The sequence below is a fragment of the Platalea leucorodia genome (genome assembly GCF_965183815.1).
Source record: "Platalea leucorodia genome assembly, chromosome: 4".
Taxonomy (NCBI): Eukaryota; Metazoa; Chordata; class Aves; order Pelecaniformes; family Threskiornithidae; genus Platalea; species Platalea leucorodia.
Window position 1 is genome coordinate 19276627 of NC_138826.1, and position 26699 is coordinate 19303325.

General features: G+C 36.8%; 1 protein-coding gene across 1 annotated transcript in view; it reads left to right on the forward strand.

Annotated features, from left to right (window-relative positions):
• PLCE1 (phospholipase C epsilon 1) overlaps positions 1-26699 on the forward strand; it is a 167816-nt gene that overhangs the window by 65915 nt on the left and 75202 nt on the right. The window contains 1 exon segment of the mRNA XM_082309577.1: positions 5971-6259. Within this exon segment, the coding sequence (XP_082165703.1) occupies positions 5971-6259 (289 nt within the window).

Sequence of the window (26699 nt, forward strand, 5' to 3'; positions counted from 1 at the left end):
CTAGATAATTGTAAATGAAAAGTGGAGAATTGACTGTACAAAATAGTGTGATTCATTTCTATTTATGCATAGCAGGTATTATTTTTGAAAGTATGAGCTAGATTAAAAACAAGGTCAGTAATTATTCTGTATTGGCTTAGAAATCTGTATGAGTTCACATGACCTGACTTTAAATCCCAGATCAGCGGCAGACTTTTTTCATAGATTGGTCTGATTTTCAGCATTTCTGTAGATGCCAGTTGACAGCTGTTTGTTCCAACATCTTTGAAAATCAAGTGGTTAGCAACTTAGCATTGTTCGGAGAGTAATCAAGTGGCTGGTTCTCTCACAGTGAACCAGATCAAAGGATAAATGTTAAAAATAATTATGTCTGAAATGGCTTTTGCGTTTGTAGCTAAAAGAAATATTCCTTGGACTATGGCCTCACTCCTGTTTAAACAGAATAATGTTGAGTGGTATTTTGAGATTAATTATGTGAACAATTTTTCAGGTAAGAATGTTGGGAAAAGTAATTTATTAATAGAAATTTCATTAGGAAATTTGTTTATTTCCAGTTTTAAAATAATACAGTTTTTTGAAAAGGTGATCATAGTAAGGAGTAATAGGAGAATAGTCTTTCACTTTTGTTTAAAAAAAAAAAAAAACAAACCAAACCCTGACCCCACAACATCCTTAGAAGAAACTGGCCAGTGACAAATGCTGGCTCTAGGTAGGCAACATCTTTACAGAAAAGCATTTCTTAATCTATTCTGCATTTGTACTTTAGCAGTGATCTTGAAACATCATGGGCTAATCAGTGTGGGTATGGTCATAACCTGAATGAGATAAATCTGAGAAAACCCAAGATCCTTCAGAAAATGATGTGACTATCAGCATCACCTCTTTTTTTGATATTATTAAACAAACGCTCTGAAGTGTGATGCTGGAGTGCCATTTTGGATGACATAAAACTGAAGTATTGACTAACTGTGCATTAATGCCCTATTCTTTTGTTTTGAGCAAATTCTCATTCTGGTAAGTGTATTTCCTCTTTCAGGCCCCCTCCCCTCCACCCATGTTCACTTTATATATTCCTTTCTTTCTGCCCAAAGTGCTTTTTTTCATAGCAGACTGCTGTTGTATTCCATGCTATAGGTATTTGAATTACACTGTTGTGGAATAAATTCATGTAAAAACGATTGGATTGGTTCTTGGTCATGACTTCCAAGAGGTCACTGTTAGCTTCATTTGGTCGATATTAATGAGGGTTTTCCTCTGAAAAACCTGCAGTGCCAAAATGAAAAATCACCATCAGAATTTACTCATTTGAATGAAATTTCTCTTGGAACAGATCAAATTTGGAAAGAGCAGCATTTCCTGTGATGTTATTAATTGTGTTTAGGATTGTATGTTCTGTAAAACTTTTGTGTTTTCAAAGGAGATATTTAAGTGATCTTCAAGACATGCCATCCTGAGAGTTATTACTTGCTAATGTACCATTCTGGTTTACAGGCATTTAAAATTGCCTTAAAAACGTGCAACAAATGAAGGCTTTGTGTCGCAGGAATGCTGCACACGGGCTATCGGCAGCCCTCTGTAGTAGAAATGCTCTGTAGGTAAACAGCCAGGAAATCAGACTGGAATGCATAGTACCAACCGAGCATATATATACATACACCTTCTACGTTTCAGTGTTTTCATTTGGATCATTCAGGATATGTCAATGGAGGTTTTTAGAAAGCATTTGGACAGAAACAATGCAATGAATTATTAAAACCCCATTAGAGCCTATTTTCTGTTATTTTTATAGCGTAGTAGCAATAAGCATAATTTTTCATGGCTGTTCTTTACAATGAACTTTTTGGGTACACGTATTCTTTATTATTATAATAAAGGTAGAGAAATTAAGCCTGCTTTCTAATAACAGCAATCTTTGGTTCATTCTTAATTCCAGTTTCTGGGTTTCATATGCACCGAGCAGCTGCTAGATGTTTGGCAAAATGATAACATGCCCCCAGGTTCTAAGCTAAATACCCAAGGTAGAAAAAACATGAAAAGAGAAACAGATAAAAGATTACAGTAAACAGGAAGAGATACATGTAAGTTTAAGTAAGAAATCAGAACAATTATTTTTATGAATTTCTATATCCAGTATTTCCAGTACAGCATCACCCATGAATTCCAGCTTCATTTTGGGGGAATATCTGTCACAAACTGTAGGGCTAAGAATGGCTATGGTGTTTAGGTTTCTGCCACTTTTATGTAGTAAACCTACAGTAACGTGTGTGGAGAAAAGGACATAATGCAATTTGCAATTGTAGTGAGGATTAAACAGAAGAAAAGATTATAAGAGAAAAATGCAGAATAGTTTCAAAGCCAGCATGAGTTACTTGTTATAGTCATTTTTAAAGAATATCTTAACAAAATATGTCTGTTGTCACTGCAAGAAAGTTTTATTGCCTGAAGGTTATCAATAAGTTAACTTGCAGATACCATTCTAAGTTACTAGAAGCAAAACTGAGGTTTTTTTAAAGTAAAGTTTTGGTGATTTATTGCATACATTATTAAGAGCTGAAAAGATCTATTTTATTTCCATTTATTTGCCAAATATGGACTTGGTTGTAAAACTACAAGGATGGAATTCTGCCTGAATTTAATCTTTATTTTCATGCTAATTTTCATTTTTGAGTTGGAGTACATGTTTTTCTTCTGTAGTCTTCTGGAAAATTTTATGTTGCAAGTAATTTTTATATTCTTTTTACTTACCATTAGAATCTGTTTAAAAAATAGAAGAAAGTAAAAATCCATCAAAGCCATAGTACACTTTCATTGAAATAATGCTGTATAAGTATATGGAGTAACCTATTGCAGCTCATTTCTTATTTCAAAAGTATCATGGGGAAAAAAGGAGAAAAGAAAAAGTATTAGAATGTATGCTTTTATTGTCTAAAGTAGATCTTGAGGTACTGTAGTTGCATATAAATTTTACCATTTATATGTGTGCTCATTACAGTGGTATAGATAAGAAAGTTCACCTTAAACTCCTTCCTGTGTCAGTACTTTGCACTACTTAAAAAGAAATTTGAAGTACATTTAATATCGCAACACTTTTAGATCCAGATACTGTCCTTAGTTTCTTGTGTATTACTGCTCGATACGTAGTATGTGAAATACTGCAGCATCAGACTGCAGATGGCTTTGAAGTCTTTAATTTGATGTGGAAGGCAAAAGTGAATCAGGAGCAATACGCCCTTGTGAATCATTGTTTTTTGACAGGTAGTTGTCGGTTTAATGCTGCATTCTTTTTGGTTCACATTCATTTTTAATTACCATAATCATTCTTTGGTAATGATATAGATCAATATAACTACATGTGCCAGGATGAAGTGTAAGCCCTGTCTTGGAATCAACTTTTTTGTCTTCCAGGCAAGATTAAGTTTCTCCAGTTGTCTGGTGCAACCTCACTGAAAGGTGATTTTCCCTATCAGTTACCTGAGGGATATGTTCCTATTCTGATTGTTTCAGTTCTTTTCAGTGGCTGATAAGTATACACATTGTAAGGCTGTGTTTTTTCATAACCTCATCTGTGTGCAGCAGAAGTAACACATTCAGAGCTTTAACACATCAAAACAAACAGCATTTGAAAATATTATATGAAGCGCAGTCTTTGGAGACAGCTAGTGCCCTGAAGTCTACTTTATACAAAAGAGATTAACACCATTATTCTATGTATAATCTCTCCAGCAAAACACTGTCGCCTCTTTCTGTCAACAAATGGTTTCTTTGCTTTGGCAGCTGAAAGAAATTTTAGTTGTGTAGGCAACAGAACATGCCTTTGTAAGTTGCAGGACCCAATTTTAAAAATATTTTGGAAGGTAACTGCAGTTTTGACTAGTTAAATTATTTTCATTAACTAAATATTTTTTTAGGGAGCTAAAAAGACTAATTATGTCTGCTACATGTGACACACTCATAATCCATGCATAAGGCAGATTCACTGTTTTACAGTACACCTTTTGGAAAGGTGAGTCATATGCACATCCCACTGTTCCTTGCAGACACTTACCTGATTAAAAGGTCTGCACATATCCAGATGACGTGCACTCTAAGAGTACACTTTCTTTCTGAATGAAAGTGGAGACAAGCAGTGTTCTTACTGAGAGTCTACGAGTCCATAAAACTGTTATATACCAAGGAAAAAAAGATAAAGAGGCTCAAGTAAAGTATTAATATTTCTAGAGGCTTCAGACCAAATACATTTTGGAAAATTTGCGGGGGGAGATAGATACCACAGCATTTCACTGTGTAATGAATCACGGAAGTCATATTTCTAATGGAATTGAGTTATCTAAATCATAGCCAACATGTGAAAGACTTTTTTTTATGTTAATAAATATGTCAGTGCTCTCTTTCAAATCATTGAATTACATTACTAGTTAATAAATTATATTTTTGAATAAAATTTTACTGTTTTTCCCAAGAAATTTTTAATACAAAAATTAAAGCTAAGAAATATGTACTTTAATAAATATTGCATTGTATTTGATTTTCTGGTTTATGGCAAAAAATAAATAAGAGGTAAACAGTTTGCCAGATTTTGAATTTAGTAGCTGAATCAAAGCTTCTGCTATTCTCAATTTCTTTACCTGGATGAAAGAATTACATCATCATTCACAACTTCTGTTTGTAGAAGGTGAGATACTTCGTGGGAGCAGGGCATTTGAACCCTCCTCACTTATATGGCAGGATAAATGCAGGTCTTAGGGCAGAAGTGGACACGTGTGCAGACCGCTGTGCCGGGAGCCGCTTCCCTCCATGGTTACATGGCTGGGCACGTATGTGTCCTGTGGTGAGGGTGCCGGTGCCTCTGACATGTGACATGCACAGACTATGTAAACAGTTTCTTATCATTTGACTGAGCATACGTGTGCTCGCATCGTAGGACTGGATGCGATTTCTGCCATGTTGATAGATAGCTGTATTTTTTTTATATGTGGGGAAGGATGGCAACAAGAAACAAGCCATTAATAACAAAAACCAGTCATTAAGCCATCAGCTTATTTCTTATGCACATCTAAGGACTGATGGGGAACAACCTCGTGAAAATTGTCTCAGCACCTGTCCTGGTAACAGTTATAATGACCTTTCCCTATGTTAATTTTTAGTTTGGTAGTTTATACTTTGTAATTACAAAGCACAGATCATTGAAACAAATTATTAATGTAAATCAGTAAGTCAGCATACAAGAATGCAAAGACTCATGTCTCTCCTTGTATACTAAATGAAAAGATTTCTTCCAGATTCTTGCTTTGATCATTAGGCTCTTTTAAATAAGCAAACATTACTTAGTTGCTAAGCCACAGACTGAAGCTCATTAGTGTGTTAGCACAAATATTGGAAAAAGAGTACTAAACCAATATTAGATAGAGGACCTGTGCGTAGGCTGGAAGTAATGCAGTGAACGTGACACCAGAACATTTTGAAAGATTGCTCACAGTGATTAAAACCATTTCTGTTTGCAAAAACCCGCCCCACTCAGCACAAAAAAGTGCAAACCCTGAGTAGATCTGTTTTTCTGCTACTAATATCTGTAAGACTTTACTGAAAGTACAGTAGATATAATAGTCTTATAAATAAATTTGTGTATATTCTTTATTTTAAATGTTGACCAGATTTATTGGTGTGGCATTTTTTTGTCTAATGGTGATCCTTGAAACTGGTTTTCATTAGAATGCTTTTAACCATAGATTGAAAGCCAGAATGCCATCTTATTAATAGCCTGTTTGGGAACCCTACTCAAAATCTTTACAAATCTGTTTTTGATTCATAGATATTTCATGTTTAATGCATAAATACAGTGTTTTAACACAGTGCCTTTTTGCAGAGGCTGTTGAACTTTACAAGAAGTCATGCTAATTTGGAATTTTTTGATGTTCAGTTTATTATCTTAAGCAAATGAACTAACAGTTCATGCTTTTGCATTCTTCACAGATCTTCAATACAGTGAGAGAAGAAGAAGGAGCAGAAGATACTTTTGAATATTTTCCTCATCTTCTGAGAAAGCTCCCAACGTTTGATACACGCTGTGTATGCAAAGGTGATGGTTTTTGTGTAAAACCATGTGTAACAGGTGCTTACTGTCAATATCGTGCCACTTTACAGAGGACTGCACTCTCTAACTATATAACTGGTGCTTTACTAGAAGCAACTACATCATTAGGAGCAAGAAGTGGTCTTTTAAATATCTTCGGAGGATCAACTGGAAGAACAATGCTTAAAGGTAATGAAGATTTAATTTTTTGAACCCTGTCCACTTTAAGTATAGGGTGTATTGCAAAATATATAATACTATATAATATTCTGTAGTTTATATACTCATATATGCAGTTAACAGATAAAAAATGTTTTCATGTTTTCAAATATTTTCCTTTGCAATCATTATGTGCCATAATGACTAGCTATGTTAGTTTAATAGAGTAAAAATGCATGCAAAACTGAAAAGATTCTTATTACAAAACATACCTTTTCAGGTTTTTTTTTTCTTTTTAGAAACGTTCCTGTCTGCATTCAAAGTTAATGCCTAAGGCATTGCTGTTAGGGTGTTCCTTTGTATAGTATTTCTCATTTACCAAGTGCTCCTGCTCATGGGCTGGCTTGGTTCAGAACTTAAGAAAGGAGAATATACTCCACTCGGTTATTATTGTTGTCATTATACAACTAGCTGTCAGCATAGCACTGTGTGGTAAGTCTGTACAATTCATTACTGATCTATTGTTGGTCTTCTCCCAGATCCATCGTCTTTCTAGTATTGGATCATTTCAAATAACGTGGGTATTGTCTATGTGGAAAATGCCTCTTGGAGGATGGAAGTTACATACTAACTTTCCGTGCTGATCGTCGTCTTATGCAATAAGAATACCATTATGTGATTTAGTTTGGTCAGTTTTGGAAGTTAAACAGGACAAAGGCATTCTTGGTACAAATAATTTCATTAAAACAGGGTGTTGTACAGAATAGTAACTGCATTTTAAATTCATTTTTAATTAATGCCTAGAATATTTCCTAAGGTATTCAAGCATTTGGGGATTTATCATAATCTGATATACTGTAATAAAAGGGTGTAGTATCTCAGTTGTACAATTGAAGCATGTGGATATCATGGCTTGTCCAAAATTTTACAGGAATATGACAAAACGAGTACAGAATTCTCAGTGCAGTTCCTTAGCTGGTACAGATACTGACCTCGTTTTTACAGACAAATAATTACATAGTTTGTGCTCGGATCAGGTGGTTTTATTTTTATCCCAAAGAGTGGCCCTATCTAGTTTTAATTAGTCTCTCTTTAGGTGAATCAAATGGCAGAGAGAGGCACTAAAATGGTATAAGAACAACAGGTACAGATGGCAAACTGTAGCATCTGAGTGAATTTCAGTAGTATGTTGACTAACATTACTAAGCTTCACATACCCTCATCTTCTGTGAGAGACAGAGATATGTTCAGTACAGTGTCCTGTTTTGGTAGGGTATTTCCTTTTTATTTTGTTTGGTTTTTATTTGTTGTGCGGAGATGAGTGCTTTAGAAAAATAAACACCTACATTCCTGCCACAGCTCTGGAAAGCAAGGTTAAAAGAACTGAGTCATGTACTTGGTGGTGCAGTGTGGCGGACCTTCTTCCTACAGAGTGGGAGAAGAGAGCACAGGGTTTTGATGCCCCAGACCTGATGGAGACTTTAAGAATGCTCTGCCCCCTGAGTGCAAATGTCAGCCTCCCATGGGACATGTTGCTGCGGTGCCTGAAAAGCCCAGCTGGTGACTGTCACTGTAGAGCTGCAGGCTCCAACTGAGTTCTGAAACTGGAAGCAGCAGCAGTAATTAGCTCAGGCTCACTGACGTGCTAATATGGCTGTACCTTTTTATAGAGTCTGAGCTAGTGACTGCACATGTGTGCTCTGTGTACCAGCACACTTTGCACTAGTTTGGTGATCTCTGCGATGCCTGTATTGTATGGTGTATGTTTCTGTTGTTGTATTCTGAGCCCAAGCAAGTGAGACCTTAAAGAAAAGGCAAAGGTCTTTGATTTGATTTGCAGTTCTACAGACGACCTGTGTAGATAGTAGAGAGTTGATTTACTGTAGTGGTCTAGGTATGACTTACTGTAGTGGTCTCTGTTGAGGAAGACGTGCTGCAGCTTTAGGATATTGAAGTTTTCTGGATGTGGAAGGTTCATGTTCAGGTATATCACGGTGATTTAATGTATCTTAGAAATTACAAAGGTAGCAGTACAGGGTCCTCTCTAAAAACATATACAGAGTGTTACTTGGCAATGTTATTAACTGAGACAGTAGCATAAGCAAGGAACCCAACAGTATTCTGAATTCAGAGGTGTGGTTATCATTCATGAGTGTGTACCTTTTAAGAACGAAAATTGTCCTGTCCATGCAGATTGATAAAAGGTTATTTTCATCTCTCCAACGTCCTCTCTTACTGCTGGATTTAACTTCAGCCATAAGCTAATCTCATCTAAACCTGAGAACTTTTAATTGACGTTGGTAACAACTCTGTTGTCAAATGCAATGGAGGATTTATCACAGGATACAGCATGTCCTTGGAACTTCACTTAGTATTTGCTTGGAGGTGTTGAAAAGGGAATATATTGATCCTGATGTGGTTTAATAGTTGTTGTGGTTTAACCCTGGTAGACAGCTAAGCACCACGCTGCACTCACTCACTCCCCCCCAAGATGGGATGGAAAGAGAATTGGAAGGGTTAAAGTGCAAAAATTCATGGATTGAGATGAAGACAGTTTAATAGATAAAGCAAAAGCCGTGCGTGCAAGCAAAACAAAATAAAGAATTCATTCACTACTTCACATCAGCAGGCAGATGTTTAGCCCTTTCCAGGAAAGCAGGGCTTCATCACATGTAATGGTTGCTTGGGAAGACAAATGCCATAACTCCGAAAGTCCCCCCCCTTCCTACTCTTTCCCTCAGCTTTTATTGCTGAGCATGATGTCATATGGTATGGGATATCCCTTTGGTCAAATGGGGTCAGCCGTCCTGTCTGCATCCCCTCCCAACTTCTGTGCACCCTCAGCCTGCTCGCTGGTGGGGCCCATGAGAAACAGAAAAGGCCTGATGCTGTGTAAGCACTGTCCAGCAATAACTAAAACTTCCCTGTGTTATCAACACTGTTTTGGTCACAAATCCAAAACATAGCACCATGTGAGCTACTATGAAGAAAATTAACTCTGACCGAGCCAAAACCGGTACAATAGTGAAGGTGATATTTCCATCAGCACTTGCGGTTTGTAGCCCTCCAGAAACAGTTCAAAGTGTTGCACATTTCATCAGGGCCCTACCAACCTTTCGCAGACAAGACAGCAGTATGTCTAAGTTAAGAGTATCATATATTGCAGAGAGACCAGGGAGATGAAAATAAATAGTTGCTTTGACAGTCAGAGGTTGTGAGTGCCCATGTCGTAATTCCAGTGCTGTGCACTGCCCTGAGTTAGTATCGGCAACCGGAAATGAGCATTCTACCTTTTAGGTTGGGTTTCTTCATGTTGCTCAGCCTGTTGATGAATGGAGGGAAGAACCCTTCTCTGATTTTTGTTTCTACTGTTTTGATCAAGAATAGCAAATGTTTCTGGTTACTGTGCTTGACAAGCTGTGACAGGACAGGTTTTCAAGTGTTGGCTTGCTTCCACAAAAACTTTAAGCATTAGTTCTCAGGTCTTTGTCTTGCATTTATTTATTTTTTAATTTTTGTATTAGAACCTGTCTTACAGTTTTTCCTTTAAAATTGTACTTGAAAAAGGATTTGCAATGTAGGAAGATGTCATAGTACAATCAAAGGTCCAAGCATAAAGGTCCCGATGGAAGTACAGGACAGCACCGATGTGATGTTTGTTTCTTTCAGAAAGAAAGAAATTATAGACGTCTGGTTTGTGCAGGATGGTGCGGTGTAGAGACACGACCTGTTGCTGACTCATTCAGATCTGAACTGGAGTATTCTCATGATGCAGGGAAATCCCCTATAGTGGTTGGTTTGAAAACAATATAGGCAGCCCCAGTTAATAATCCTTCAAAATATAACCCTTTCTGGTGATGGCACTAGCTGAGATGATGGTATTTTGAGCATCGTTGCACCATACTTCACTATGCAGGGGCAGGAATGCCCAAACGCAGCAATTATGTTGATTACTTGAAATAAAGGAACCACTAACAAATGAAAATGTGAATACCAATAGCACTGGCATAGGTGGAACTAGAATGCATTATGAAAACAAAAGATTATATAAATTTATTTTAAAATATCTGCAGAGGTAATTTGCAATGTTATAAAAGCATAAATAAAAGAGTTGTTGAACTATCTAGTTACTGTTCTGCCACTCAGAAATTTGAACTCAGGCTTCCTTTGTGTCCTATAAACGTTATAATGCATAAAAACATTGTAAATAAAAGCTGAAAGAAGTGGTGAATTATTATGACGTAATTACAGTAAAACATTTTTGTGGTGGATCCAATTCAACAGACCTTTACCTTGTAAAAGGTGTGCTACATCAAGGTGCTGTTGAAGACTTGCTGTATTGCATGTTACTACTTACAGTGTTAGACAATGACAAATACTCTTGCATATTAGAGTAAACGTTTACACATCTGAGGCTCTGAACTGATGGTAAGTGGCAATGCCGGCATCAGCTATCATCACTCTCTTCTTCCTGGGTTCTTGTTCCTAGAAACTGATTTCACTTCGAAAAATCCTGTAAAAGAGGGGAACAATAAGGGGCAAAGTCACCTTGGCCTACTGTTGCCATTGAGTGCTTCATTTTGTCAAATTCTGTCCTGAGTTAGAGATCTCTAAATTGCCTTAGATATTCTTATGTGTATTATGCATTTCAGTTCAATGAGTTAATAGGCCTTCATCAAAATGTTTACCTATAACATAGGCAAAATACAACTGTGGTTAAAACATGCTGTGATTAATATTTTAGTTTTTAATGCTTGTATAAATTGTCATGTATTTTATTTAAACATATCATTACCTTTGTGCAGGCATTATGCAAATATATTGTTAAGTGTAAGAGGAAAAATGTGGATTATCTGGGTAATTCTAGTTTTATTTTGTAAAACATTTGGGAGTAGGAGGGTTGTATATGCGTCTTACTTTAAAATTACCAGTGACAAATGATTTGAAGAAAAAGGTCTTTTAATAATGTATATGAAACAAGATTTATTTTAAATGAGTTACCTTGCAAGTAAACATAAAATTGTAGGCTTCAGTTTGCTGGCTTTTAAGACTTTTTTTTTTTTTTAAATAAGTATAGTTCTTTCTGTTCCAAATTAGGAAATAGCTTGGTCAAACCTTTTTTTCAGGGTTGGGGAATATTGTCTACTGACCATGTTCTTTTGGAGGTTCTTTTCTTGTGCTGTCACGGAGGAGGGAGTAGAAACGAACAAATGTGTGACTGTACTGAAAGGAAAAGTTGAGTAATCCACCCGTGCAATTTTTTCAGTGAGGGTGGTAGCTCTCTTCAGAAAAAGTTTCCATCTGAAACTGAAAGGTAAGGTTTTTATTCTACTTGTAAAAATAATTATCATAAACAAGTTAGCTAATCTTTAGTGTTTTATTATGAAGTTCATTTATAGGCTCAATGTAGTCATGTTGTTAAATGCATGACTGTAAACTAGAGAATATGACTTAATGGGCACGTGGCTGGGCAGCAGGTATAGAGCCTGGTTGCTTCCCCTCATGCCTTTTGGCTTTGCAGGAACTGCATTTTTAGTGCCTTTTTTTTTTAAACTCAGAATTGTACCAAAGTGCTTCACTCACACAAGCTTCTTACTATTTTTTTTTTCTGAAATTGTGAAAATATACAAAAGTGTCCCTATTTTTTGTCTAGAGCATAATGACTTACTGTTATACCTTATCCAAAACAGTTCAAACAGCCAGCAGAGCACAAAGCTCTTTTCCTGCCCTCTCATCTAGTCACTGAAGCCCTCACAGTAGCACATGGAACATGGTGTATGGACCTCCTCTATTCAGACTGGGAATAGATGCTTTTTACAGAGCAGAGAGGTTCTCAGGGAAAGTGTTCAAAACTCTTCCTTTTTTCTTACCAATAAAAAAAAAATCCACTTTGTGCACCTGTGTTGATCACTAGTACACCAGTATGAAAGAGAATGAAGTTTTTCTGGTAAGAAAGTCTCAAGCCATTTAGAAAGTTACAGCTCAGACCAATAGCTTAAGTTCACTCTGAAAACAGTAGAAAACTGATGTACAGGGGACATAGAGTGGGTGGACTACTGAATTCCACACTTCATGATTTCTGAATTGCTCTAAGGGGCAGCCCACGTACAGATTTTGTTGCAGTATATCCAGCCTTGTGCCAAAGACATGTAACATGAGATCAAGGTCCGTGTCAAGTAGATGTATATGTTCCACCAGGTAAAATCATTCCTCAGCTTTGCTACAAGTTAAGCTTCAGTACAGACATGAAACTGTGGAAGCAGTTTAGATGGTTGTGTAGAGTAATTACTGCTGCACTTGGAATGATTTTCAAGACAGTTCTTAAAATGCTTCAAAAGTGAAAGTGAATTTGTTTATTAAAACCAGTCTGTATCAGCTAGTCTTGAAAAGATCTTAAGGGCTGTCGGATTTATGTTTGGAGGACCTCTTCTGGACCAGACAACATTCCACTACTTCTCCTTCAAAATGTTTGCAGTTCCTGGAGATAAAGTTCAGCACTCTCTTGCATAATCTGTTTAAAGAGAAACCCATTACCTTAATGGGGAGTGTCCTTCATGATTTAAAAGGAAGACTTCTCAAAACCTTTATATGCTCTGTAGTTAGGGATTTTATGTAATATCTGCCCCAGAAATAGGGATCCTGCAAACACAGAGTCCCTAATGCTGGGATATGCTCCTGGTTTTATGTCTCCCTAGCACTAAGAACATTTTGGGTTCTTCGTGTTCAGTCCTTCAGGAGTTATTTAGTGACCTGAGCAATGAACCTTACAGTCACGAGTTGTCCAACTCCAGGAAATACTGTTCTAAGGTTTTGTTCGGTAGCTAAGGACCCTAAATGCTCTGAGTCCCCAGGGCTAGGATGGTCTTGAGGGCAGATCAGCTGCCAGTGTTGTTAGTTCCAGAGGAGGCTTCCAAACATACCAGACCTCTGAAGCCACAATTCCCAGTCACGTGGACCTGGGACTGAGAGTCTTTAAAAACTCATGTAGAGCCTGCTCTGTAGGAGACTCATCTCTTGGGCCTGGAGCAGTGAGCCTGCAAGCCCTGCTCTCAGATGGCTCACAGAGCTGTCAGGCTCCCGACTGAGGAGCTGTGACTGTGGTCCCGGTAGCACAGGGACAGTCTGAGAGTGGACTCCCGGGAACCACAGATGCCTGGAGTTCCCACAGCTGGTCAGTGACATTCACATCCTTGTCAGCGTCTTTGTTACTACAGAGAACATAATTTTCACGTATGAGCACTGAAGACATTTCAGCTGCACTGTTGTAGCACCTCTCTATGTAACTCAGAATTTCTGGTTAGTAAGAAGTTTTGAGAATGTCTTTCAATGGGATTTGGATTGAAACCAGATTTCTTCCTGTAGAAAGGAAATCCTGCTTCCCAGCCTGTTCTGTTTCTTACAAATTGGTTGTTACAGAAGTTTGTTGTTGAATACTTGTTAACGGGCCAGAACTTTCGCTAGAATCATATTTGAAGACTCAGTCACTGTCACAGTTCATGTGGTGATGACAATTTTTTTAGAGAAAGTAAAACAAAGACTTGGGTCTTTTTTTCAAATTTTAAGGAAGGAACTAGGGTATGTGAAAATGTTTGTGCTTTGTATTTGATTCCTGTGTCCAGACTCATTGCTGGAAAGAAACTTGTACCCTTCCTTCCCTTTGCCCCTGCCACTGAACCCCATTACGACGATAACTTCCGTAGCTTTGTAATCTAAGAAAAACAAAAGAAAAATAAAAAGAGGTGTCTGAGGATGGACCAGACAGCAAACATTTCGTACCAATATTCTTTTCACTTTAGCATCTTTCAAAGGTGTTTAAGCCCAATATATCAGACTACGTCCTTGATCACTGTTGTTCATCTTCCAGAGAAAGGTTACTCAGAACTTGTTGAGAAGACAACAGCAATTTTTGACCAAGAACAGAAGGAAACTGATTTGTTGTGAACATGCTGGCAGACTATTTGGTCTTAAGAAAACTTATTTCTTTCATCCCTCAGTATTCAGAGACTACCCTTTTTCTGTAATTAGATTTTGCCATTGGCAAAGATTGGGCAGCAAACACGACCCAGGTCTCTGTGGCTTTTCCCAGTGCTGTTTCTTGTACCCTTTGCACAAGGCTTATTGTTACAATATTGGGGAAATTCCAGGATCCCTGAAGCTGGGGCGGTTGTCTGACAGCTATACATCAGAAGTCATGGGCAATACAAGCTTTATGTGCACAGACTGAGGAAGGCCAACGTGATTTAGCCGGTCTGTGGTCTGCTTAACCTTTGGGCCCAAAGGTTAAGACCAGCTAGAGTGAGGGATAAAGCCAAATGAGCTGAGATTAAGACCTGAAAAGATGAAATGTGTCTCAGGCCCAGAATCTAAGGTAAGAAAATGGGTCAGGCAACACACTGTAGGAGAGGAAATAAAATCCAGCAGATACGTCAGACAGTAAGTAGATAATGTGGCCTGAGGCAAAGGTGTGGGTCAGGAAACCAAGGATTTCATGCTACCTGGTTGGCTCCAGGATGTAGATCAGGAAGACTAGGAACAACTGCAGGTCATCTGGTCAGGGGCAGAATTAGGAGTGACATGGCAGGAAGCACAGATCAAGGCTGAGATGGCAGAAAGAAGGAGAAAGATTGGGAGAAGAGCTGTAGCCAAGGGACACCTGGGACCATCTGAAGCTGGCTACGATGGTTGTTTCCATAAACTGGCAGAAGGGCGAGATCACTTCAGTCAGTCTTCTGGACCTGTCACTGTCTGGTCAGGCCTGGTTGCAGCCAGGTCGGTCACAGCAAGGGCAGTAGGAGAAGGACCTAAGGAGAATCCTTGCCAACATTAATTTAACAAAAACTTCCTTTAATCCAATATGTTTAATACATTGTACGCACAAAGAATTAAGCTCTGCCAGCATAGTTTGTCTCGTCCTTATAGTCCTCTTTCTGGGTTCAGTAAGGTATATTACTGCAAGATTAGAAGATGCGTAGTTGATCCAGGCAGTAGATTGAAGTTAATCTAAGTAAAAAAATTAAAAATATTTTCATCTGTAAAATTGCTCCTTTGAACAGAACAGGTATCATACTCATGGTACAGGAAAGTACATGTTTGCATGGATCTGGATATCCTAACCAGTGTATAGAGCTAAGCAGTTAAGAAACAGAACTGAGTTTGGGGTGGTTTTGTATAGATTTTAGTTCCAATAATATTATGTGGCAGTTTGGTACACTGATGATCCTTCAACTTGTGTAGCTGAGTCTCTGCTTACAGCAATGTTTTTGTTGGTAGTCTATAGATGTTGTTTCCACCAGTAGAAAAAAGTGTTTAATTCACAGAATGAGTCTATGATATTAGAGCTTTATTGTGAGGAAGGGAATGAAGGACATACTAATGTCTATGGATGAATGCTGAGAGCAGCAGTTTGTGCTGCAAAGTGATGTTAGTTTCAAAATCAAACTTGTTATTTTTTATGAAGAGTAATTAGTCCTCAGAAAAAATGAAATGGGATCCTAAGTGCAGATATTTAATCCCTAAACTGCTTATTATTGTTTATTATTTTAGAGGTCTGAACATTTTTTTGAATGGGCCTTGTAAAAGTAGGGTGCATGGGAACTTTTGAAGTGTAGAATGGAACTTTTTTGGTATGTTTATGTTAGCATGTCAATCATAAGCAAAAAACCCCAAGGACCTCAAGCCTCAAGACGACTCAAGAGTCATCTCCAAAGATTCCCTTGAAGTTTTGTTTCTAGGAAACAAATTAGAAGAAAATCAACTTTTGTAGGATAATGCTGTTTTATTTATATCCAGACATAATTTTGGGGGCTTAAATTCTAAGATAATACTGTACAGTTTTCTTTGTAGAATCAAGAACATTCTGATTTTTCCTTTAGGTTTTCAGATATTTGCTTTTATAATTAGTGGAAAATTCTTTAGTATTGACCCTGTAATGATGAGAAATGTTTAATCTGATGGTTTATTTTGTATTTTTGTAGGGAGATAGGATTAATAAAACTGATATTTATAAATAAAATTAATTTTAAAATTCTATACTGTATCCCCTTGGGGGTCCTTATATTATCATATTTAACATGAATTTTTCAGAAATCTAAGCATGCTAGTTTTCAGCTGCAAGTTGGAACCAACACTAAATTGTCATTCTTCCAATTAAGAAAGAATATGCTGGTATTTTCAATGAAAAACTAATGGTGCATTGGCTGGGTTCCACAATCGTTCCTCTAGTAGAGGTTTTTCAGACAAGGTATATTCACCGTATAAACAAAGTGACTCTAAGTGTACTGCTCGCATTCCAGTTCTGCACAGATCGCTCTCAGACTTCCTGGGGAAATGGAGAAGGGTTTCTTGTGGCAGTGTATTGTTTTTCAGTCTTGTGTACTCTAGCAAATTTCATAACTAACTTTTCACTGATGTAGTCCTGCTGCTTGTAAAAGGGATGTAAACTGTGTGTAGACAAGGCTAAGGTTAGAATGAAGAAAAGAAATGGTAAAAATGCCAAGGTCTGGTGTTAATGGCTGCTGGGATCAAGGCAGAGTTTTGGTGTCTATGTAGTTTACTAACATAGATGCAGCCTGAAAGGCTATGCTGTCTTTTTAGGTCCCTCTATTTGTAATTTCTGTACAGTTAATCACACTTCTGGAAACCTCGGGGAGGTCGTCTTCTTCTTTGCCTCTCAAAGAAACCTTTTTGGATTGTTGCCTATGTCATAGCCCTTTGTCCTGTTAAAGCTAATGCTATTGCCTGTTATTAGGGACTCTAGTGCAGAGTGCATAATAGCTGTCAAGGTAGGGCATTTGCTAATAAAGAAACCCATGTCGCTGTTTTTGCAATGCTTCAGCTGAAGTTTCCTAAAACAAAACTAACTCCGTTTATTGCTTTTGGCCTGTTTAAACAACACTGATATAAATATAACTTTTACAAAAGCCTGGGGGTAGGCTAACTTATTTCTTAATATATTTAAAGACAAAAATCCAGCAGAATTTAAATCACTCTTGTTTATAACTCTGCTGTCAAAATCAAATGCTTTTAGTCTTAGCAGGATGTATGCTCGTCCTTAATTTCTAAACTTCCTTCCATTCGAATCCCAGTGTTTCAACGTCTGTCTGGGGAGGTGGGTAACCTGACCTTTCAGTGAGCCAGCCAAATGCATGTCTTCTTCATGGCTTACACAAGGCATGTCAGTTATGCCTTTTGCCACAGTTTGTAGCTTTAAACTGAGCAGCTGTTGCCTGACTGTTAGTTTGGACAAGTGCAGCGTGCAGACTTTCTGTGGTATTGGAAGTACCTGCTCTTCTGGCATTTTAGGAGGAATCTAAGATTCAATGGAGGACACGTTTGCTGGTAAGATTTGCATTTCTATGGCCCATAGTACACAGTTCTGATTATATGTAGGTAGGTAAAACAGTGATAGTTTTATTTCCAGAGATAGAAGTAGATTGGGTAGGGAGTTTCTAATCTAATGTTGGATCTATAATGTCTGCACTTAATAACAGTGCTTTAAGGACACTTAAAACAGTTGCTAGGTGGAAAATGAAGTAGGGATTTAATATAAACAATAGGAATTTAAACTCCTCTCTCAGTCTTAAGTGTGTATTTTGTATTTCAACTTGTTCAAAATGGAATGTAATATAAATATTTGTAGGTAATTTAGGTATAGTTTCATTTATTTGGTTCACATTGCAACTATTTTGATATCAAATTATGTTGAGGGACTTTCCCTTGCTTCTTATTCTACAAAAATAAGTGACTGTTACGAAAAATGCTGGATAAAATATGCATGTCAGATATAATAAAAGTTTCTAAAAGTACTAGAGCCAGGTAATTATTTTCTTCCCTAAAGTTTATAAATGACTCAAGTTAGTAACATATTTTTGAATGTAAATCCACTTCTGCTTTTTTTCTTTAGCAAGCTTTTGTTCTTGGATCTTCGGTATACAAGTTTATAACTTGTAACCAATTTGTGTTCTGCAGATACTTAAGTCAGTTGATTTTCTTTCCTTTTCTGAATGACATGAGTGCATACCAGCATGTAAAAGAAATGTTTTGCTACTAATTGGTCATAAAGAAACACCTATATTTACATTTTTTTAAAACTGGCATGTGTAACTTGAATGAATGTTCATAATATTTTACTCTGTGAAAGGAATGTCTTTTATGTGCTAACCCTCCCATTTCCCTAATCTGGCTGTTAACTAAAGGGTATGACAAACATTCACCATTCAAAGAGATAGTATCCCATTGCAATAGAAAGTTTGTATTGGTTGTCAACACCTTTATTTTCACCTCAGTGATTTAGACAGCACAGGAAAAAAAAAAAGCCCTGATATCAAAATATCTGTATTAATTGCAAAATAATGGTGTTTTTAATCCCTTTATTCCATCAGTGATAACCAATCTGAGAAACCTAGTAGGATTACAAGAAATGGAGGGAAAATAATGTTAGTTAATGTCAGAAATGTTAAAATTATAAATTATAAAATTATAAATTCAGCTCAGCCCCTGCCTTTGATAGGCTGATTTGTGATGTTTTTAGCTTTGATTTGAGGTAGAATAATGCAAGCATTTTCCAGAAAATAAGATGATATGAGAATTTTTGTTAGTGCTTAATTTGTTTAGTTTTTATTTAAGGGGCTTTGTATTGACATAGTTTTCTATGTAAAACCTCCTAAAAGCTGTCAACAAACCATTCAGATATGTGCATGGAACATAAAAGAGAAAGAGGTGCTGCCCTCAGGTACTGGTTGTCTGGAAGTTGGTGGTAGGATTTTGCATACAAGCTTAGTGTTCGGGAGGAAAAAACTTCAGGAACTTTCTATAACCATATATAGAGTGAATTGCTTTAAAAAAGACAACAGGGAAAAACTAAAATATATTTAAAATTCCTGTATGCAGAGATACAACTAGAACTGTGTCTGTAACTAGGATTTCTATTTGCTCCCCAAACCAAAAAATACTGGACTTTTTTTTGTGCAAAAGAAACAGCCAACCCCCCCCAAGCCCCAAAACTTCTTTGGAACATCAAGAGGGAAAAATAGTCTTGTTTTGTCTATGTAGAATTATATGATTTAAAAAGAACAAATATAGATCAGCTTCAGAATGAAAAGTTGATCCTTCTTATTTTGAGAATATCGCTTTTGCAAAAGCTATCAACTGATTGGCCAAAACATTTGGATAAATTCAATATAAATTCATAAACATTTTAGTCACACAAGTATGAAATAATTTTATCCAAAATTTTGTGCAGAGCTTTGGTGTTGAACATGCTCACTTTTGCAAAAATATGTTATTTTAAAAAATGTTTCTTTTTATGTATAAAATGTTATATCTTTTAAAAAACATAACTGCTTTATTTGTGTTTTCCATAAGCCATGTAAAATGCCTGAAAATGGTAGATTTACATTTACATTTTATTTGACTTACAGCAGACTGTTGCAGACTACATTCCTGCATATTTGATCTCTCTCTCTCATATGATTGAAAGTTAAAGAACTGCAAGCATGTTTGGTGTCACAAACAAAACAAAACCCCAATATTTGCATAGTTTGGAAATTCACTACATTTTTTAAAAAGAGAAACAAAATTGCTCTTGTTCCATTACTTTTGGCTGCCACAATGAATGGAAGTTAAGCCACTTATTTGATGGTAGAATAAGGTTAGTATTATAATATTTTATTTCTCAGGACTAGCTACAATAACAAAATTGATGGGGTCATGAAAGTAACACTTTTCTGATTCTGCTGGGCAGAAAATTATATCACTTTTTATGTCAGCGTGGGAGGACTGGTGAGAAACAGCCTGCAAAAAAGGACTTGGTTACAGTGCATCACAAGCTGTCTGTTGGTTAAGTATGCCATGTTGTGGTAATATGTTTGCTGTTTTACTGGGAGGCAAAAATAAATCAGTCGTATGTAAAAGCCATGCAGAAGTCTTCTCAGTCTTGTCATTGCTGACTCTCCAGCTTTGAGCACTTTCTATAGAAAGTGCTCCTGAACTTTTCTCTATAGAGAAAAGTTCAGGAAATACATGATAACCTTCAGATAGATAATAGTTACTCTAAGGTGAAAGTAAGCAGATGTCCTTTATGTCTGCTGGGAGTGGGACAAAAAAATGGGTCTGAACAGCAAACACTTCACCATAGATGTCATGATAGAAGGAGGATTTAACAGAGGAGGGGTCCAGTCAAATTGAAGGACTTCTTTTAAATGTCACTTGAAGAAAATGGACACAGGTGGTGTTGGCTGGCATAACTAGCAGGACAAAAGCAGCAAAGGTGGTGAGAAAAGAGATGCATGTGACTGAATACAGAGGGACTGATTTCAGAAAGATCTTACAGGAAAGGGAAAGCTTGAGAGGCAAAAAAAATAAAATTTACTGATTGCATGGATGGCGGCACATCAAATTTTAAGACAGGAGGGCAATAAGAGTATGTTGTTTGGGGAAGTAAGACAGCTCATATAACTGTAAAGCCTAATGTCAATGGAGACCTCTAGCTGTAGTCTGACATCCTTTTAAGATGTTATTTACTTAAACCCAGTTGTCTCTATTTTAAGCTCCGTAGTTGAAAGGCAGCAGTGCCTTCAGAGGATGCCTCGGAACTATCATCCACAGCTTTTTCCAGCGGTCAGTGATGCTCACAATCAAAGTGGGGGTGACCTATTTCTAGTTTGAGTTTGTCTGTCATCAAGGACCAACTGGTTGTGATGTTATGCCTTTTTTCTGCTGGATTAAAGTCTTTAAAAACTGACGTATTTCCCCTGTTGGAGATGCTTGTATATGTACTACAGTCAAGTCATCTCTCAAGTCTCACTTCATTGAACTAAAGTTAAGCATTTCTGACCTAAATCTCTCCCTCCAGGTCTCACTATTCAAGCCTGGAATAATTTTATAGCTCTTTTCTGCATGCTCTGTGGTTTGTCTAGGTCTTTAAAAACATTGAAAAGATACCGCGTTATTGTATCATCAGTGATTTATGCAGGAGGACCTGTTTTTGCCACCTCCTTTTTTGCCGCCTCCCCTTTCTAAAAACTCATAGAAAACATTTGTGTTTAGTGTCCCTTCTTACTTTTTCAGAGCTGTTGCCTTTGGGAAAGCAGAATTCCGTTCTCTACACAGGATCTGCATTTCTTGTGTCTAGAATACTTCCTATTTTCAATAGATCTAAAATGTGTACACTAACGTGACTACTTTTTGCTTCACTACTAAAGTGATACTTAATGATTTGTAAGGTAAAATGCTAAACTGCCATGTAACAATCCTGGAATCATTTGTGTTGGAAGGGTCTGTGCCCATCATTTAGTCCAACTCTGCTCAAAGCAAGGCTGATGTGTTTTATTTTCGTAGTTGTTTTGTTTTCTTACTATGTGAACAATATTGTTAACAAAGTTGGCCCTAATTCCATTTTAAACCTTAACCCCAATACAAGTAGCAGTGGCACCACAAAGAAGGGAAAGAAAGAGAGCTGTTAATTTTTGCTATGTACTTTTAGAGAACGAATTAGTTGCATTTGAAGTCTTCAGATTAAGGGAGATATCTTAAAATCTGAGGAAGTAACCTTAGAAGGGCAATAGCATCCTGGCTTGTATCAGAAATAGCGTGGCCAGCAGGACTAGGGAAGTGATTGTCCCCCTGTACTCGGCACTGGTGAGGCCGCACCTCGAATACTGGGTTCAGTTTTGGGCCCCTCACTACAAGAAGGACATGGAGGTGCTGGAGCGTGTCCAAAGAAGGGCAATGAAGCTGGTGCAGGGTCTAGAGAACAAGTCCTGTGAGGAGCGGCTGAGGGAACTAGGTTTGTTTAGTCTGGAGAAAAGGTGGCTGAGGGGAGACCTTATCGCTCTCTACAACTACCTGAAAGGAGGGTGTAGCGAGGTGGTGGTTGGTCTCTTCTGCCAGGTAACAAACAATAGGACAAGAGGAAATGGCCTCAAGTTGCGCCAGGGGAAGTTTAGATTGGGTATTAGGAAAAATTTCTTCACTGAAAGGGTAGTCAAGCATTGGAACAGGCTGCCCAGGGAAGTGGTTGAGCCTCCATCCCTGGAGGTATTTAAAAGATGGGTAGATGTGGTGCTTAGGAACACGGTTTAGTGGTGGACTTGGCAGTGCTAGGTCTACTGTTGGACTTGATGATCTTAAAGGTCGTTTTCAACCTAAATGATTCTATGACTCTCTGATACTAGGTACTAATTTTGAGTTTGTTTTTGGATAGCAAAATCATTAATTTTGAAAGTTTTCATGTTAGAAAAGGACTTCAAACGCCTTTGCCAGTATAATCTGCTAAAGCTAATCACAAAGACCCAATTCATTAAAATCTTGTGACTGTTTAGAAGAGCTTTTATGTAGTAAGTGTATTAATCCTGTGAAAACCAAATGGAATAAATACTTTCATTTTTAGAACAAGATAACTAGTTACAACAATATAATACATATAGCTATGCTCTGTTTGCTTTTAACACCGTGTTGTATAACTATCTTTGTTAATTTAGCTTACACTAATTCCCAAATGACATGAACTAAACAAAAATAATTATAGAAAATAATTGCTTGTAGCAGGAATTTAGTCTAGCAGAACTATAGCAGTTCGCTAGTGAGGCTGAAAAAGATTTGCATAGATAAATAAGTATTTAAAGCATTTATATCTGAGGTAGGAAGAAGTAAGTGGTATTGAGGCAAGTCATAGATGTCGAAATCTCTATTATGAAGTTAAGGGTGATTTAATAGTTTGTGTAGTCTATTGTTTTACGTCTTTTGGCTTCTAGACATGTGCCTGCCCTGTTCTCTGCAGTTTGCTGTATTCCACTAACCTCTCCATGGCTTAAACTCCTGAGTCGTTGAACAGATTTGAGTTACAAGGCTAAATCACGCAGGCTCCTTCACTCTGTAATTTAAATACATCTGAAGGAAAGAAACAGAATCTTTTCAGCTTTGACTTCTCAGCAGTTCTTGTTACTGTGCTGAGTGCTTTTCATTAAGCTACATAATATTTTTGCTGTCTCAGGACTGTAGGTTCTTTCTTGGACTTCACAGTTTTATTAAGAACACCAGCATTTCCATTGAGATAGATGCATGCTTTAGAACAGCTTTTGAGGGCATCAGTGAATTTCAGCAAGCAACTTACTGTTTATTTGTTTTGTGTCCGTTGACCTGGTTAAATCATGACTATTGGAATAAACTGAATTGAGAGAGCTAGTAGAAACTGAATGGAAATTTCATAAGCCAAATAGGCTATTAAGAAGTGGTAAAAAAATGGCGGTGCGTCTAACAGCTAGATCATATTAAGAAATTGTTATTAAACTTATTTTAAAAATGAAGAAATAAAAAATTGAAAGATTAAGACATTTGCTGTAGTTTTTCAGGAAATGTGTCACATTCTCCGAGAGCAGGCCCATGCCATTTACTATGAGACTCTACTGTTCAACAAATAATTAAGCTTGAAACATGTTTTTGCTGATTCTCCTAACAAATTTGCAGATCCATTTTTGCATACTGATATATAGCTCTAGAAATAGTTTAACCAAAGAAATTGCTGAAATTTACTGGATCTGAATGTTAAGTAATCAAAGAAGCAGTATCCAAAAGAGTTAATTGGTGGTTCATGTTCTGCTCTCCATTATGAGTGCTTTATGTGAGTGAATGCATGTACTTAAGTATATTTGGAGCAACTGAGAATCTTATGCATGTTTTGTTGATGGCTATAATCTACATGAATTTGAGGATTTATTTAAATGGAAATTTTATAAATTCATATATAGTTGTACTTTTGTTCTGTCAATAAGTTCTTTGCTTTCTGGGACATTTTCAAATGTTCTAGTTTGTTCATACAGCTGTGTTTTTCACTTAATGAGGTTTACCTTTTTGTATAGGAGTAGCAAAAGTTTCAAGAATTTCTAATTTTAGGTCACACCACTATGTTCCATGGAAGTTAAAAGATGCCCTAGTATTTGTGGACTTATATATACAGGTGAATTTTCCTCTTGACTTTAGTAATTTTATATGTGTATTGATTAATATTTACCTGCACATGAACAGTGCATGTTTGCTGACATTTTTTTCTGAGAATATAGCAGAGAAAGCTGTTTTACTAGCTCATCAAGATGTACGGAAAGATTTAAAGTGTAAGACATTGCATTATATATGACATGTAGACATTCAAAGCAAATGGTATTATGAAGTAAAATATTAGAATTTTATAGAAACTAACTTTTTACTAGGCAAAACATTTCTTTTTTTTAGTTAATTGTTTGGAATACTAATTATTTCTCCCAGAAAAGTATTTTATATGTATGCTAAGAGCTTTAATTTTATACAGATACAGGTAAATCATTTCAGAAATTGAGAAATCCTTTTGACCAGTTATATAATCATAAAGAATAATACATTTTCTTAATGTTTGCTGTGTTTCCATTTCTAGACTTTTTGCCTGTACTTTCAAGAAAAGTAATTGATTTGATGAACACTCTTTCTGTCACAGTTGGACATGCTGAACATGAGAATCTGTTACTAAAATATGTATGCAAATTTTGCCTTTGACCTGACAAGTAATGAGTTCAGTGAGTTACATGTTAACCTGGCTAAACTACTTCTTATATGTAATTTTACAATTTACACTAAATTCTGGGTTGCCCTCAGTAAATTCCATGGATACCTGGCAGCTCACCTGGCCATGTTTGTACTGCATGGCAGTCATGGCTCTCACTGGAGTGGTGAGGTAGCCCTTAGATGGCTAGACCCTTCAGTCATTGGTATAGCTACTGAAATTAAGTGACCTTGCATTTGATATGTTCTGTATGTCAATGGAAGGACTTTGATCATATTGATCTGGGGTTTGCTGAATTTTATTTCTCTTTTTCCTCTTAAAATGCCTCTCAGCATCATTTAAACTGGGCTCCTGGCACAGTCTTTGTGATTCCAGAAACCTTGCTAAGAATAGCTGGCTAGTAGCAATACTTTCTTAAAAGAAATACTGGCATGCTATAATACTTATATAACATTACAAACATGACTTACTATGATGGGAAGTTGTAAAATCATGTTAATCCTTTATAAAAATAGTATATGAATTTCCTTTAGCTTCCCATCATGCTCCTCATGGGAAAAATCAGCTGGTTAAGGATGCCTGCTGTTACAACCCTTTTGAAAGTTTTCTGGTAATTGGTGTAATTAGATGTTTGCATTAAAAGATACCTTTTAAAATTACTTTTTAAATTTTTGAAATTGCATTTTAAAATGAGGAATAGCTTCTTTCATTTAATTTTGTAAGCTCATTATGCAATCCTATTCTGTACTGAGTAAATTTAGCTATGGTAATTGGTCTTTACCAAATAGGTATTGTACTGCACTGGAAACTTGCACTCAAATTGCAACTTAGGAAAACATGTGAGACTAGGGGTAACTAAGAGGATTGCTGCTATTCTAGGCAGAGAGATTGGTTTTACTTTTCCCAAGTTAGAGGGGGAAGTAGTCTACACAAGAAAAGAGCTGAAGTACTTCCCTTCTGAAACAATGCTATGGCAAAAATTAGATTTTATTCCTCTGTAGTTACAGGCTTTCCTTTTCTCAGGCTGGGTTCCTGGGTTATAGTTTAACCCTACATGAAAAAAACTAATTTGCCATTTTTTGTACATTTACAGTAATCTAGTTTTAATAGATACGACATATTCACCAATGAGCTTGGAGACAAAGCTATGTCTGGGGGAAGAAAAAAAGAACATACACTAATCCACCCCAAACTAAACAATAAACACACATTAGGAAAGCTGCCTGTGCTTTTCCTGCACTGATCCCTTCGCATGTTGTGTGTTGTGGTTTTATACATGAGATACTCTCCAGGTGTCTTTGGCTGCCGGGGTTGGCAGGCATTCTTCCAGGTTCCCACAGCTTTCAGCTAGTGTGCATCTCCAGCTGCTTGTTTCTTTGATATTGCACAACGTATGTGGAAGAAACTTGTTACATTACTGTGATATTTTTAAATTTTTCTTTTAAAGTATTTGTTAAGTAACAAACTTTTTGATCTGAGAGCACTCATAAAACTTAGCCCGGATATCGTATTTCTCAGGGAAAGAGTAAAACCTGTTTCTAGTTCTTTGTCTTCACTTTATATCCTTTTTTATTGTTTTCATTATGCCTCTCCATCACAACCAATAAATGTTGAAGACATTTATCAGTTGTTAAAATAATTTTTAAGCCAAAATACCTTTTATACTGCCTCCAAGTATAGTCCTTTAAAACGTACATGCTTAACTCGATGAGACTATGCCTGTATAGTCCACCATTGCTTTTATGGTAGTTCATAAATGTGACTGTATTAATACTAGCTTTGAAGATAGTCCACATTAACTCCAACTACAAGAAAAAAAATGTAAATGATCCATAGAATAGACTAGTTCAAAACAGTTCAGTTGGAAGAGACCTACAACAATCATCCAGTCCAACTGCAATAGCCAGCCGTAATTTCTTTTAATAGAAATTTAAGAGATTG